The sequence below is a fragment of the Lactuca virosa genome, chromosome 4, assembly GCF_052849685.1.
Source record: "Lactuca virosa cultivar CGN04683 chromosome 4, Lactuca_virosa_CGN04683_v6, whole genome shotgun sequence".
Taxonomy (NCBI): domain Eukaryota; kingdom Viridiplantae; phylum Streptophyta; class Magnoliopsida; order Asterales; family Asteraceae; genus Lactuca; species Lactuca virosa.
Genome location: NC_136429.1, coordinates 81,628,718 through 81,645,083, shown reverse-complemented (window position 1 = coordinate 81,645,083; position 16,366 = coordinate 81,628,718). Strand labels below are relative to the sequence as shown.

The 16,366-nt window shown below is 34.5% G+C and overlaps 2 protein-coding genes across 4 annotated transcripts; one reads left to right on the top strand and one right to left on the bottom strand.

Annotated features, from left to right (window-relative positions):
• Positions 1 to 216: 216 nt before the first annotated feature.
• LOC145105771 (conserved oligomeric Golgi complex subunit 4-like) lies at positions 217 to 3,026 on the top strand. The gene is made up of 2 exons (XM_079042850.1): positions 217 to 369; positions 2,382 to 3,026. The coding sequence occupies exons 1-2, from the start codon at positions 217 to 219 to the stop codon at positions 3,009 to 3,011; spliced, it is 783 nt and encodes a 260-aa protein (XP_078898976.1). The 3' UTR covers positions 3,012 to 3,026.
• An 807-nt stretch (positions 3,027 to 3,833) lies between these two features.
• Positions 3,834 to 11,691, bottom strand: LOC145105768 (cell division control protein 48 homolog C-like). Of its 3 annotated transcripts, XM_079042844.1 has the most exons (11): positions 10,409 to 11,691; positions 8,496 to 9,283; positions 7,690 to 8,414; positions 7,480 to 7,596; positions 7,287 to 7,391; positions 7,094 to 7,159; positions 6,465 to 6,529; positions 6,191 to 6,392; positions 5,052 to 5,216; positions 4,896 to 4,954; positions 3,834 to 4,228 (listed from the first exon to the last, which is right to left on the bottom strand). In XM_079042844.1, the coding sequence occupies exons 2-10, from the start codon at positions 9,238 to 9,240 to the stop codon at positions 4,907 to 4,909; spliced, it is 2,238 nt and encodes a 745-aa protein (XP_078898970.1). In that variant the 5' UTR covers positions 9,241 to 9,283; positions 10,409 to 11,691; the 3' UTR covers positions 3,834 to 4,228; positions 4,896 to 4,906. The 3 variants fall into 3 exon arrangements, with proteins under 3 accessions (XP_078898970.1, XP_078898969.1, XP_078898968.1); XM_079042843.1 differs by lacking the exon at positions 3,834 to 4,228 and having other exon boundaries at positions 4,649 to 4,954; positions 8,496 to 9,278; XM_079042842.1 differs by lacking the exon at positions 3,834 to 4,228 and having other exon boundaries at positions 4,650 to 4,954.
• Between the last annotated feature and the right edge of the window lie 4,675 nt (positions 11,692 to 16,366).

Below are 16,366 nucleotides of genomic sequence, written 5' to 3'. Positions count from 1 at the left end.
AACAAAAATCCAAAATTAAGAAGATAGAACGGACGCTTCTTATTTTTGTAAAGCACAAATCATGAAATTAGCGCTTCATGTTCTAACAAATTAAACATTTAAATAAAATTATTCATTTTTAAAAAGATTTATATCCTCCCACTTACATTTCAATTACAGTAGCCTCCATCTCTCTTATCACTGGGTGGTGAGTATAATGATGCTTTGCAGCAGAAAATGAGGGAGCCTAACCTTGGAGGAAAGCTGTTTTTGGGTGGTGTTGGAGTGCAGAAAACAGGAATTGATATTTCTACCGCCTTGAATAACATGGATGTGAGCAGTGAGTATGCCCTGAAATTAAGACATCAGATTGAAGAGCAATGTGCTGAGGTATGTATTTATCATCTAAACCTACATTTCCACCACTATCTTGTGTGTTTCATTATACTTGTCTTGAAGAAATATAGGTTGGATTCGTTCCCTATAAAAAAACCCTGTCAGCCACTAAAGTAACCAGTAATAATATTGCACATCAAGAAATATGTTAAAACCAGCTTATTTTCCTAAAAATGCGATAATGTAATGTCATTTGACATGAACATTAGAATATTCTCATGAACAATCATTCTTATTGTTACCTGTTTATGAGATAATGAAGAAGTCTTAGCTATATGCCTATATATGCAGTCATTTAGGTTTTAGTGAACCAACATCCCAGAAGCTATCATATCCGCTAACATAGAAAAATTAGCAGAATAGCAATGGTTCATCTTTCAATATCCCAACAACAAAATACTATGTTAATTTCATCCAAAATGACTATATGTCAAAGAACAAAATGTTACCAATGCACAACTATGGAATGCCAACATACTATCTAAATACTTCAGGGGAGCCAGGAGGGAACAAGTAAGCTAACTATATAGTACAATTAAAGAACACTTCAATCTTGTCTTTATCTTCAACCAATATATTAGTTGCCTTGAAAAGAACAAGTAAGCTAAGTATGCAGTACAGTTAAAGAACAAGTAGGGTAGCTATGTAGTACAGTTAAAGAACAAGTAAGCTATCTATGTAGTACATTTAAAAGAACACCTCAATCTTTTCTTTATCTTCAACCAATATATTAGTCGCCTTTAAAAGAACAAGTAAGCTAACTATGTAGTACAGTTAAAGAACAAGTAGGGTAGCTATGTAGTACAGTTAAAGAACAAGTAAACTAAAAGTGTAGTACAGTTAAAAGAACACATCAATCTTGTCTTTATCATCAACTAATGTGTTAGTGGCCTTGAAAAGAACAAGTAAGCCAACTATGTAGTACAATTAAAGACCAAGTAGGGTAGCTATGTAGTACATTTAAAAGAACAAGTATGACAATTCAAGAACACATCAATCATTTCTTAATCAACTTATGGAAAGGATATAACTACTCGTGCAGTTGTTTATCTTCAAAATCAGTTTAAAAGTTGATCAAATTACTAAAAGCGGAGGTGAAAATATTGGTGGATCATACCAATTTCAATTGATGAGAAAGACAATGGTGTGCAATCAGTATACAAGCAACACCAATGCAAAAAAAATGCTATCAACTGTTAACACATAAAAAGCATCAATTACAAGAGATAGAGTTGCAAAAAGGAAAAAAAAATATATCACCATTACCACTAAATTTTGGGGCACAATTTCAAAATATGAAAGATGTGGTTCACTTATGAACCTTAATCTTTGAACTGATATAACTGGTATAATTATTCAGATAAAACCAAGATTGGTATGTTTTCTATCTTTTTGCTCAATTAATTGTTAATTTGCTACATGGTTTGCCTACATGAGACAAGATTGTTGACGTCACAATTGTGCATTGCCAATATATTATACATGGGAATGGTTATTTTGCTAAATCTTTAGAGAAAAAACTTAACCTATTTTGTTTTGGGGATATATAATGATGACCATTGCTATCTGGCTGGATTTTTATAGGGTTAAATTCAAGAAATAACAATGTACTTCCATTGATATGTTTACTATAGCATCCTACTTTAATTACCTCCTGTTACATCATTGTACTTTGAAAAAATACCCTATTTATAGCAATGTCATCTAAATACAAAGCAAGTTTCACTGCTATATAAGAAAAAGACTAATATCATAATGCTATAAATGGGTAGATTTTCCAAAGTACAATGCCTTAATAAGAAAAAAAATTGAACGTACAATGCTGTAGAAGAAAGAAATGAAAGTACATTACTATTTCCTCCATCAACCTTTTCTTTAGCTGATTTGACTCTAATAGTTTTTGAGATGTTGGATTCATTATAATTTTGTTTTGGGGATTTGTAAGTATGTTGCTATAATGTGTAAAGAAATGTAAGTACATTGTCTACATTGGTTTTCTTAATCAGGTATTCCCCACACCAGGTGACAGAGAAAGAATCAAGTCATGTCTATCCGAATTAGGAGAAATGAGCAACGGCTTCAAAAAAACCCTAAATTCCAGTCTAGAACACCTCGTAGGCACCGTGACCCACCAAATCCGTCCAGTCCTAGACACCGTAGCAACCGTATCCTACGAGCTCTCTGAATCAGAATACGCGGAAAACGAGGTAAACGACCCGTGGGTCCAACGACTCCTTCACGCAGTCGAAACCAACACATCGTGGCTCCAACCACTAATGACTGCCAACAACTATGACTCTTTTGTTCATTTGGTAATCGACTTCATTGTAAAAAGACTCGAACTTATCATGATGCAAAAAAGATTCAGTCAGCTTGGTGGTTTGCAACTTGATCGGGACGTGCGGGCCCTCGTGAGTCATTTCTCGGGGATGACTCAGAGGACTGTGAGAGATAAGTTTGCGAGGTTGACACAAATGGCTACGATTTTGAATTTGGAGAAGGTGTCGGAGATTTTGGACTTTTGGGGGGAGAATTCGGGACCTATGACTTGGAGGTTGACTCCCTCTGAGGTTAGGAGGGTTTTGGGGATGAGAGTTGATTTTAAACCGGAGGCTATTGCTGCTCTTAAGTTGTGATGCTCAATTTGATTCAATTTGTAATCCCCGATGTTCTTTATATCTTGTTTTTTTTGTTAAAAAGTAAAGGTGGATCTCTTTCTGTTGCTTCTTAGTTATTTGATGAGCTTCCTGTGAAAAGAAATAAGACGAGGGGCATTTATGTCATTATACTTCCTTACTGAATGGTGATTGGTTTATTCATTTGGAGATTAAAGGTGGTCAGTCGGTTGCTTAGTTAGTGGTGAGATAGTTAGAAGAAGAAAGTGGTATTATAAATAAGAGGGATTAATTAGAAGAAGTCATTGATTCATTATGATATTTTGTTATTGGGTTTTCTTTGGAGAGTCTCTTACCTCTCGAATGTGAGAACAAACATCAGTAAACATTTCAAATTGTTCATCATTATCCTAAGAATTAAATGCAAGAAATAGCAACATATTTATCTTGATTTGTTTCTTATGGGTAGGAATTTAAACGGAACCAAATTATACAACCAAACTCACCTGTTTAGGAAATTCATCCGACATACTTAATTTGAAAGAGGCCATAACTTTTGTGACCGGCTGTAATCTTAATCATTGATTTTTTGATCAAACGGCCAAGATTTGATTTCAATTATGTGGTTTGGCTTTGTTTTGAACCTAGTTCATGTTTGTCATCCTGTTCTATGATGTTTTCTTATTAAAGCACAATGTTTTGAAAACTCTACCAAATTATAGCAAATATCATCCAAGAAAAATGTAATTTTCACTACTACGATTGAATAGATTTTTCAAAAAGAAAAAAAAAACGAGAGTATAATGTTGTGATTGGTTAATTTTCTTAAAGTAAGATGCATTGATAAGATAAAGATAATGAAAGTACAATGTTGTAATAGAAAAATTAACTAGGATGCTATAATCCATAAACAAATGGAACTATAAATATGTTTGCCATAGAGGTAAGGAGGTGAGAATTCAGAAGTGAGGTGAGGGCATCAAACTTCTTGCCTTTGAGGAGTGGAATCTCTTTCTATCAACCAACCAAATCAGATAGATTTGGTGCTTGTAATATTGATTTTTACCATATGTTCTGTATTGGTGCTTAATTTCGTTTACACACATACATTCTGATCTTTCACATACACTCCAAACATTTTTTATTTTTGTTAAAACCAGTAGCACTGCACATCTGTCAGGCTCCTCCGACTCAGGTGATCAGATTTCATCTAATGGTACTTAGAGTTTGGATATATTCTGCATCATGGGCCAGAATGCAAGAAATAGAAATGTATCTTAATAGGTTAAATTCTAGAAGTACAATGTTTTAATCATATAGAGTTTCATAGTTGAATGCCTAAATAGGAAAAAAATGCAATGTATAAATATGTTTTATTTTCAAAGTGTAATGCCTTAATAAGAAAAAAATTGAAAGGTACAATGTTTTCAAACTGTAATATCTTAATACGTCGAACATATTATATAAAAAAAATTATTGCTTAATCTCCCACCGCAACGCGTGACTTAAAACCCTAATAAAAACATTTATTCATTTTATTATCCAAATTGTGAGTCATGTATGATTGAGTTATAACATTGATTTATCTTACGTTTAATAATATATATAACTAAAAGCAAATACCCTACTAAAAAATATTCAAAATCATAAAACGACTATTATGCAATAAATTTTTGATAATAACTTTAAAATCACCAGAGAAAAATACCACAAAAAATGTGTATAAGGTTGTATGAAGTGGTACATAGGTTGTTGACCCGTGAAAATAAAACTGATTCTATTTTTTAAACAACCTATGTAAATAGTAAATAGTCGATAATTTTAACATACTCAAGTCAAAGCACCCAAACTGCTTTATCTATTATCAAATATGAAGTATCAGAAATAAGGTGCAATAAACCCTACTTGTTCCACATTTACGATGCTCCAAACGTCTTTGATAGTCGATGTAAATATTGTATTTGCTGCAGCAAAAAACACACATATTAGAAGTAAATCTCTTTCTGTTACAGGCTTCCTAGAACAAGGTATAACTTTCATTGCATGATTTACAGGTCATACCTTATCTGAGACAGAAGGGGAGATTTTTCCCAAAGCTTGCTCAAAATGTATAGCTTTAATAGTATGTGGCAACCCACGTAATGAGCTTTTTGGTTCATCTCTAGCTTTTGCAGCTTGCATTATGTTAAATCTCTCTTCACGAACAATCATGATAGCTTCTTTCATCTGAAATTTGGACAAAAAGTGACGTCAAGGCTAAAAATTCGAGTATTGACATCATAAAAAGGCTTGATAAACTTTCTTCTAACGCATTTTTAGGGATAATTGCAAGAAATAGAAATGTACTTTTCAAAATCTTTTGGGACTAAATGCAAGAAACAGCAATGTGCTTTGCAAATCTTTTGGGAACTAAATGAAAGAAATAGCAATGTATTTTTATTTATTTGTGTGTTATAGCATACTATGTTCATTTCTTTCTATTACGGTATTGTGCGTACCCAATAATAGCATTGTAGTTTCAATTTTGTTTGATGTTCTTATTTGGACAATGTACTTTGAAAAATCTATCCAATAATCCAATTATAACAATGATAATTGCTTTGCATTTGGATTACATTGTTAAACATTGGGTAGATCTTCCAAATTACAACGTTGTAATAGAAATAAATAAAAAATGGATGCTAAAATAAACAAATCAATGGAAGTACGTCGCTATTTCTTGCATTTAACCCAATCTTCAGTTACAGCATATATTGTATTTTCGGTTCTTCTTATTAAAACATTGTTCTTCCAAATTATATATTATTAAAGCACTGTAATATGAATATCTACCCAAATGTAGCTATAATGAGTTGACTTTTTAAAGAACAATTTCCTAATAAGAAATAATTGAAACACACAATGCTCTAATAACAAAAAAATAGAAGTAGAATGCTATAGATGAAAAAAAAAAACAAAAATAAATTAGTATTCCTTGCATTTAGTTCATAATATTTTGAACATGTAACTGCTAACTATATATTTTTATTATATCTTACATCAAATTAAATGTTGAACTTTTTGTGTGATATAGTAAATGATTATTAGTTTTTAGTTTTAAATTAAAATAGTTTGATACGTATATTGAAAAGCCATTGCTATTTTAAATCTTTATGATGCTTAAAATTTGTCATATGCATGTGTATGGAAGAGATGCGAACCAATGCAAAAAGATCGGCTCCACTAAAATTTGCACAAGCCTCACTCTGACCAATAGCAATCAAGTCCACGTCAGCATCTATTGGCTTATTCCTAGCAAGAGCTTTCAAGATCAACCCACGTTCATCTGGATTTGGCAGAGGCACATACACAAGCTTCTCCATTCTTTTGGGTCGTAAGAGTGCCTTGTCCACCATCTCAGGCCTAAAATCAAATCAACAGGATCAGTCATAAATAAACTAATTTATAAAGAAAATCAAAGATGACGTGTCACACCTGTTTGTAGCACCAATTACATAAACGCCCTTTCGTTGGTCAACACCATCTAGCTCTACCAAAAGCTGCGAAAATAAAAGAGCTTTTAACTCTCCGGATCACTAATTAAGGTGCTGTTTTTTTTTTGACTAAATAAATGGACTTAGGGGTTGTTTCTTTTTTCCATTAAGTCTTTTATGGGTAGAATGGCTAAATGGATAATGATGTCTGTGTGGATAACGTGCTGCATACATAAGGTTTGTTTCTTTTCTTTTCTGGTTTGAATGAAACTACAATAACCATTTCACCCTAACATTCCCAACAAACAATTTTCACAACATGCATCAATTAATTTTAACATGAGAGTAGTTGGGAGGAAAAAGAGGACATAAAATAGGTAAATTGTTGGTGTCTTAAAAGTTAATACATTAAGCCATGTATTTAGGCTTAAAACCCTTTAAGTCACTTTGTCCATACTAAGTCAAAAGAAGAAACAGCCTTGTATATTAAGTGTTAATTTAACCTATTTAACACATTAAGTAAAAAAGAAACAACCCAACGGGGAACAAATATAAGCATTAAGACCGGTCTTAATTTAGATCCAAAAAAAAGGAAAAGTCTTTAGTCATACAATAAAAAAAGTTGGTAACCTGAGTCACAACTCCCTGGACCACGTGTCCCCCTTCTTTTCCACGGTTTGTTGTCAGAGCATCTATCTGCAATAAACAAAGCACCAACATTAATCCCATGAACTTGGCTATCAACCTTAAATGATCAGCCATCTCAATTTTCAAATCCCAATTTTGATAATAAAAAAAGGAGAGAAATCTGAAAAAGGAAAACCTCATCGAAGAACACTATGCATGGGGAACACGTCCTTGCACGACTGAATATTGTTCGAATTGCCGATTCAGCCTCACCAACATATTTGCTCAAAAGCTCAGGACCCTTCACAGTGAAAAAATAATTAAAAAATATTGATAAAAATGGCCACACGAGTAAAAATATATATCAAGTACTAGAGTTTGTGAAAAACCTTAACGTATATGAAATTTGCTCCTGATTCATTAGCAACAGCTTGGGCAATTAATGTTTTCCCACAACCAGGTGGTCCATATAGCAAAAACCCCATCTCCATATCAAGTCCACATTTCTGAAAATATAAGTTGTATGAACAAAGACTGTGTCTTTTTTCAGGCCAAATAAATCAAGAGTAGTGATCACATAAGTGCCATTATTTAATTACCTGATCAAACTCGTCAGGAAATTTTATAGGCCCAATTATATTACGGTTAAACTCCCTTCTCAAAGTATCAAGACCTCCAACATCTTCCCATTTAACATTTGGAATCATAGAAAAACCTTCTCTTTTGGAAGACGCGATAACATTTTTTATTGCTACCTCAAAATCCAACATTCTCACGCCTTCAAGTTTCTCTAATTCCTCAACAGACCACCCTTTCTCCCACCAACGTTCATTTTTCTCACTTCCTTTACAAAGTTCCAACTCTCTTTCATCTATGACTCTTGCCATAGCAAGACTCCCAGCTTCAGTCACCAGTCCTTCCAAATCAGCACCAACATACCCTGAAGTCGCCCTAGAAACTTTCACTAGATCAAGATCACCTGACACTCTCAAATCACGTGTAACAACTTTAAGAATCTGCAATCTTGCTTTTTCATCTGGGACACCTAAAGCAATCTCACGATCAAACCTTCCAGTCCTTCTTAATGCTGGGTCAAGAACATCAGGTCTGTTAGTAGCACCAATTACTAAGACGTATCCTTGTTTTACACCTCTGTGGGATTGATCCATGCATGCCAATAATTGTGTCACAATCCGGCTTTCCATTTTTGTTTGATGATTTTCTCTTTTTGAAGCAATTGCATCGATTTCGTCGATGAAAACTATAGATGGTGTTGTTCTGTATGCTTTTGAAAATAGCTCTCGTATGTTCTCTTCTGATGCACCTGAAATTTTTGCAACGAAAAAGAATTATGGATTATTCTAGCTAGTTTCCTGATACTACAGTTTTATTCACGTTACATTACCTGATATACCAGAGACCATCTCACTGGCTGCAACCTCATAGAATGGAAATCCAGTCTCGATAGCAATGGCTCGAGCTAGCGTTGACTTTCCACACCCTGGCGGACCATGTAACAAAATGCCAACCGTTGGCCTAACTCCATGCCTACGAGGTAACTCTGGATGATATAAAGGAATAATCACCTGTTTCTTCAACATATTTATCACATCATCCATTCCACCAAAGTCCTTAACCCTTGGCCCATCGTTGTGTCTTCCATTCGCATCAACACCATCATCATTGTGTCTTCCATTCGCATCAACATCATTTGATAAGTTGCTCCGTTTTTGTGCCTTAACACGTCTATATGTATATTCTTTCATTGAACCAACCGTTTTGGTTTCCTTTCTGTACGTGTTTCTAAGTCTCGACTTTGTTAAATCAAACTCCGGTTCTGATTTCAGGCTATATACATCATCCTCAGATGTCAAAACTGGACTTCTATCTTCTTCGTCGCCATCATCTGATTGCGATTCCGAGGATGAAGACTCTGATTCATGTAACTCAATTCGTCTTTTCTTTCCTGTTATGTTGCTGGAAGCGAGGGTTTGTTTCACCTTTCTGGTGAAAGGTTGGAGCTTGTAAAGACGGTATTTGGGAAAAGTGGTGCGGAGGCGGTCGACAAGTTGGTCGACTGATGAAGCGTCATTACCGTAGGTTTCTTGTACCCGTAGGACGTTCTCCAACAGAGTACCTGTTTTCTTCATCGGAGTATGCAGGAAGGCAGCGGCCGGCGATATTGTGGCTTCTCTATGAAATTAGGTTTAAGAAGTTTATTATATAGGTTATGGAAAAAGGGCAGTCTTGTCATTTCAACTTAAAAAGAAATAATGAAATCTCGAGTTTTGTATAAGAAGGTAGTACTTTCGAAAAATATTTACCGAATAGCGGTGATTTGAAATTTATTTACCAAAGTATTGTAAAAACAACATTCGTTGCGGAACTCACCTTTTTTTACAAATTAAAATTCAAAAAAATAATGGTTTTGATCGCAATGTTGTTTGCCGGCAAACCTTTCCTGCCGGTAAAACCCAAATTATCGAACAGTGTTACACCGATAATCAAATCTTTTAAAAACTAAAGCAATAAAGCACAGCCAAACATGCCTATGAAATCTACTAGTATTAGCAACGCCCTAGAGATGTAATTTTTATCCAAATGATCGAATTGCTCCCGCTTATGAACCCTAAAAAGCAATGAATTATTAATAAGACACTAATAACTACAGGGAAGTGGAGTGAAATTAATATTCTTGATAATATCTAACTCGAAGTCAACAATAGGTTAGATGGCTCGTAAAAAGGATGAAAATTTCCACGGTCGGTGTAACACTGTATGATAATCTCGACTTTGTTGGCATAGTTCCAAATGACTTTGTTGTGTGTTTCAGGTCTCAGGAGCACCACAATCACGGGCGGAACACAAACAATAAGGGCTAGGGTGCCGAAACTAAAATTTACAAAAAGCCATAGAAACATGTTTAATTTTGTTCCAAATTGTCACAGTTAATGTATATATTTGTAAGAAAACTAAGTAAACATAAAAGATAAAAATAACATTAAAATAAAATATTATTGTGGATTTTTCATTCTAAAATATCTAAATACTGAAAATCTTACTTACTCCAATTTTATTAACCGTAACTTTGTTACCCTTAAACATATCTTCTTTTATTTATGTGTAAGACTTATAACATACACCTTTATTAACCCTATACATACACCATATCTCAGCCACATTTATTACCCCTATACATACACCATATCCCCAACCAGGTATATCTATGACTAAAGATTTATAATATAAATATATAAATGAGATACTTATATGTATCTAGAAATGAGAGAGAGTAAGAGGCGAAGAGGAAATGTGTACCTTCGTTGTGGAGTCGGCGGAGAGGAAAGCAGTGGTGGTCTGGCGCCGGTGACTCGGGAGGAGAGAGAGAATAAGGAGTCGGCGGAGAAAGGTCGATTGATCCCGAAAAAGGGAGAGAGCAAGAAGTCCGGTGAGTTATAACTTGCAAGAATGAGGAAGAGTTACGGTTTCAAATTAAGGAAAAACTACCTGTCATCTTCTCTTCTGGTTTCAATGCATAACTCCCGTGAGTTGCAAGAAAACAAGCGGAGCCGATAGTATTTTTAGGGTTCGTTGATTTGAATATGTAAGTTACAATCTTTTAAATAATTAACTTATATGATCACCGATTCTATAGATATTGCTGTTTAATTGATAAAAAACAGGGGGGCCATGGCCCCCAGTCTCTTTTATGTTCTGCCAGTAACCACAATTCTATGTTCTGCCAGTGACCACAATTCTGGGGGCTATAACTTAAATTAAATAATTTATCTTGACCACATTGGGATCGTTCTCAATCGGTTTCCTGTGTTTCCGGTTCACTTTACCACGTAAAAACATGTACGCGACAAGAGCTTGCAGTTTCCATTATTTACAACAAGAAGTTTTGGAGGACAGGGGAAGTCTAATGAAATTTAGGTTGAAAGAAGAATAATCGGTCCACTTTTTTTTCTATCTTTAACTATTATTTGGTAAAACCCAATAATTTTTTCTAATACATTATATTATTATTTCTTTACACTACAAACAAAAATCCAAAATTAAGAACATAGAAAGGATGCTTCTTATTTTTGTAAAGCACAAATCATGAAATTAGCGCTTCATGTTCTAACAAATTAAACATTTAAATAAAATTATTCATTTTTAAAAAGATTTATATCGTCCCACTTACATTTCAATTACAGTAGCCTCCATCTCTCTTATCACTGGATCTTAGCAAAGGTTCCCACTCTCCTCCATGCATGACAATAACGATCAATCCTTGGAACTCCTCTTTCCTCACAAGGTAGCTCACATGCAGAGGTTTCTCGTTGTTCCTAAACTTAGCCTCATAATCACGTGCCTCCAATTCATTTTTACATTCCTCTTTTGGGATCAAGTTTTCCAAGCTTACAAAAGTTAGTTCCGAGCCATTACGTTTGAATCGTTGGTGGGTACACACCATTCGATCTCTTCCGACAAATCTCCAGCCAATCAGTTATTGAGAAAATATCTTCTTTTTTATCCTTATCAAATGGTGGTGTACGGTGGCTTCCAGTAGCCCATCATCCCCATTAACATCTCGTTTCATCAAGAAGTTTCCTGGCATTGACACTTATGGAGATGGACTGTGTAGGCAAACCCACAATAAAAACGTAGTGATAATATAAAATTGATTAAAATAATGAAATCAGAAATGATTATATAAAATTGATTAAACTATTTAGGTAAATTTGATACGGTTTTACTTAGGATAAAAATGCATGATTTATTAAACTTTGATTTATAAAAGGTATAATAGTTAATTGATAAAAATAATTATTTAAAATGATTATAAAATATTAAAAATAAAAGTTTGGATAAATATAATATTTAAAATTTTGGTCCAATAAATATAATATTTTGATTTTTAATAAGACATATATATAAAATTATAAAAAAATAAATAAATAACGTTCGTGAGGATGGAATCCAATCAGCTTATTAAGGAGATCAAATGGTCTTTAAGTAATCTACAAGTTTCATTAATTTAGTAAGTTTTTGTTAAAATGATTCCTTGGAAGGTGGACCAAACATGACTTTATCTAAAATAAAACCGACAATTAGTCTTTACGTATTAGATTTAATTTTAATATCACCGACCAATTAAATTTAAGTAATTTCATTAAATGACTAGCGTTCTGTTTTTTAATAAAACACACACACACATATATATATATATATATATATATATATATATATATATATATATATATAGAGAGAGAGAGAGGTTCCGTTGAGATTAAAAATAAAATAGAGATCTTGAGATTCAACTTCAGACCACGTATTTCACATTTGCCGCTCTTACCCTCCGGCATACCGGCGCGACAGGCCTGGTATAATCATAAATGATTATATAGAACCGTCCGTTCCTTTCTCCTCCGCCACCATCCCCACCACCATAACCGCCACCGCCACCACCACTACCACCACCTCTGACACCAGCCGACCCTACCACTGTCACCTCCGTTACTTATGTTGGTGATTTTATATCATCAATATTATTTAAGTTTAATATGATTAAATTTGTTGACCAAAAGTGATATTAAATATTGAACAAGTTAGGATGGTGTAGGAGTGCACACTTGTTTAAGTTTTTCAAGATTCAAAGTATATTGTTATTTAGGGGCGAAGCCCCTAAACGAACGGGGGTCCGGGGGCAGCGCCCCTGCGAGCGGGGTCGCAGGGGCGGCAACCCCTGGCGGGGTCCAAGGGGCAGAGCCCCTGGCTGGGATCGAGCTGACCTGGCGGGGTCCAATTGGACTATGTTGCTATATTAAAAAATGCATCAAAAATCCAATTTTAGAAAGTTGACCCTTTTTTCTTTGAGATCCGTTTTGACGGGTTTGGTAGTTTTATGACAGTTTGTAACTGTCTATTGACAGTTTTCAGACAGGAATAATATATCCGTTTTTGGTCATTTTTTTGGTATATCTTGAAGAACATTTTCACATACATTCTTAGATTTCATTCTCTGAATTTCATCCAATTGAGTGTTCGATCTGTACCATCGAAATACTTCAATTTGATAGTGAATCACGACTTTCAGAGAATCCAAGCAATCTATTCATCCCCTATTTTTCTAACAAAAATTGAAGTATTTCGTAATCATGGCAAGTGGTGATTCTGTGAAGGAAATGACAAGTAAGTTTGAAAAACTGAACAAGTTTGAAGGGCAAGATTTTCGTAGATGGCAGAAGAAGATGAAGTTTCTCCTTACCACTCTGAAAGTGGTGTATGTTCTGAGTACACCCATGCCAGTCTTACCAGAATCTGTTGAAGATAAACCTTTGGAGGCAACAAGAAGAAGATCAAAGTGGGAAAATGATGATTACATATGTCGTGGTCATATTCTCAATGGTATGTCTGACTCTCTTTTTGACATCTATCAAAATTTCAAATCTGCAAAAGAACTGTGGGATTCTCTTGAATCCAAGTACATGGCTGAAGATGCTTCTAGTAAGAAGTTTCTTGTTAGTAACTTTATGGGTTACAAGATGATTGACTCCAGGCCTGTTATGGAACAATTCCATGAAATGTTAAGGATTTTGGGACAGTTTGCTCAACACAATCTGAAAATGGATGAAGTCGAATCTGTGGCTGTGATCATTGACAAACTGCCCCCTTCCTAGAAGGATTTTAAACACAATCTGAAACATAACAAAGAGGAATTGACTTTGACTCAACTTGGAAGCCATTTAAGGATTGAAGAGTCCATAAGGACTCAAGAACTTGATAACAATCCTAAAGGCAAGAACCAAGTTGGTTCCTCTTCTGTGAACATGGTGGAAGGAGAAAGTTCAAAGAATCCCAAGAAGTCTAATGGAAAAAGGAAGTTTAAAGGAAAGGATGACAAGTCTTCCAACAAGAAGACTGAGTTGGTTTGTTGGAATTGTAACAAACCGGGTCACTTCAAGAAAGATTGTCGTCTCCGCAAAGTGAACAATGATGGTGCTGGACCAAGTGGATCCAAGGATCCAGAAAAGCAACAAGGTCAGATTTCTGTTTTCATGCAGAATTCTAAATATATTCATAATTATATTTCTGTGATTTCTGAAGCATTTTATGTGCAGGATGATAAAGTTGCATGGTGGGTTGATTCGGGAGCAACAAGTCATGTTTGCAAAGATCTATATTGGTTCAAGGACTTTCAACCAATTAAAGATGGATCTGTTGTGAAGATGGGAAATGTTGCAACTGAACCAATCAAGGGCATAGGATCTGTTTTACTTACTTTTACTTCTGGGAAATGTTTGTGTTTGAACAATGTTTTATATGTTCCAGGGATTCGTAAGAATCTCGTGTCTGAAATTGCATTAAATAATTGTGGTTACAAACAAGTGTTAGAAAGTGACAAGTATATCTTGTCAAGACATGGTTCTTTTATGGGATTTGGCTATATATGTAATGGAATGATTAGGCTTAATATTAATTATCCTTCTAGAGATAATTCTGTTTGCATGGCTTCTAGTAGTACTAGCAATAATTTTCATGAATCTGAATTATGGCATGCTAGACTAGGACACATTCATTACAAGAGATTAAAAGACATGTCTAAAATGAGTTTAATTCCTGCTTTTGATATGCAAAATAATGAAAAATGTAAAACATGCATGCTAACTAAAATCACTAGACAACCTTTCAAAGATGTTGTTAGGGAAAGCAAGGTGTTGGATCTTATACATAGTGATTTATGTGATTTCTATGCAACACCTTCCCTTGGAAACAAGAAGTATGTTGTTACTTTTATTGATGATGCATCTAGATATTGTTATATCTATTTGCTACATTCTAAGGATGAAGCACTTGATAAATTTAAAATTTATAAACAACAAGTTGAGCTTCATAAAAATGAATTAATAAAAGTATTGCGTGCTGATAGAGGTGGTGAGTATTATGATCCAGTTCATTTTGAATCAACTGGAATAATACATCAAACCACAGCTCCATATACACCACAACAAAATGGTGTAGCTGAAAGAAAGAATAGGCCTTTGAAAGAAATGGTTAATTCCATGTTGTCATATTCTGGTTTAAGTGAAGGGTTTTGGGGTGAGGCAATGTTAACTGCATGTTACATCTTGAATAGAACTCCAAATAAAAGGAGTAAGAATACTCCTTATGAACTTTGGTGTAAAAAGGTACCAAATTTGAGTTATCTCAAAGTTTGGGGTTGTAGAGCAGTTGTAAGGCTCACTGAACCCAAAAGGAAAACATTGGGTGAGAGAGGTATAAATTGTATCTTTATTGGATATGCTGAGCATTCCAAAGCATATAGATTCTATGTTTTAGAATCTAATGAATCTGTGTCTGTAAACACAGTGATAGAGTCAAGAGATGCTATCTTTGATGAAGAAAGATTTACATCTATACCTAGACCAAGGGACATGATTCATCAATCTTCCAGCAAGAGTACTACTCATGCTGAAGATGTTTCTGGTGGTGCAAGTTCTGTACCTGAACCTAGGAAAAGCACCAGAGCTAGAAAAGCTAAGTCTTTTGGATCTGATTTTCAACTATATTTAATTGAAGGAACAAGGAATGAGACTATTTCTCAACATCAATATTGTTTTAATATTGAAGAGGATCCAAAGACTTTTAATGAAGCTATGGCTTCTAGGGATGTTTATTTCTGGAAAGAGGCAATTCAAGATGAGATTGATTCTATCATGCATAACAATACTTGGGTATTGTCTGATTTACCTCCTGGTTGCAAGGCATTAGGATGTAAATGGATCCTCAAAAGAAAAATGAAGGTGGATGGAACAATTGATAAGTATAAAGCCAGATTGGTTATCTAAGGCTTTAGACAAAAGGAAGGAATTGATTTCTTTGATACTTATGCTCCTGTTGCCAGAATTTCTACTATTAGATTATTATTAGCTCTTGCAGCTATACATATATAACACCCAAAAATTTCAAACCAATTTAAACTTTTAAAATATGTCAAGTTCATCGAAACATTACAACTTTGTTTTCAAAATATTATTTATCAGAGTATTCCCAGAAACATAAACACAATGTGAGGAGCTGTACGATCATGCCTTTGCCTTGCCGCGATCCCCTGATGTACCTGAAAAAATCAACTGAAACTGTAAGCCCGAAAGCTTAGTGAGTTACCCCCAAAATACCGATACACATACAGTCCACATAACCATATTAGTAATAACATATCATAACAAACTGAAACAGCATGCAATGGGTCCACAGATTTACGAGCTGGATTACCCCCGGGCCCTC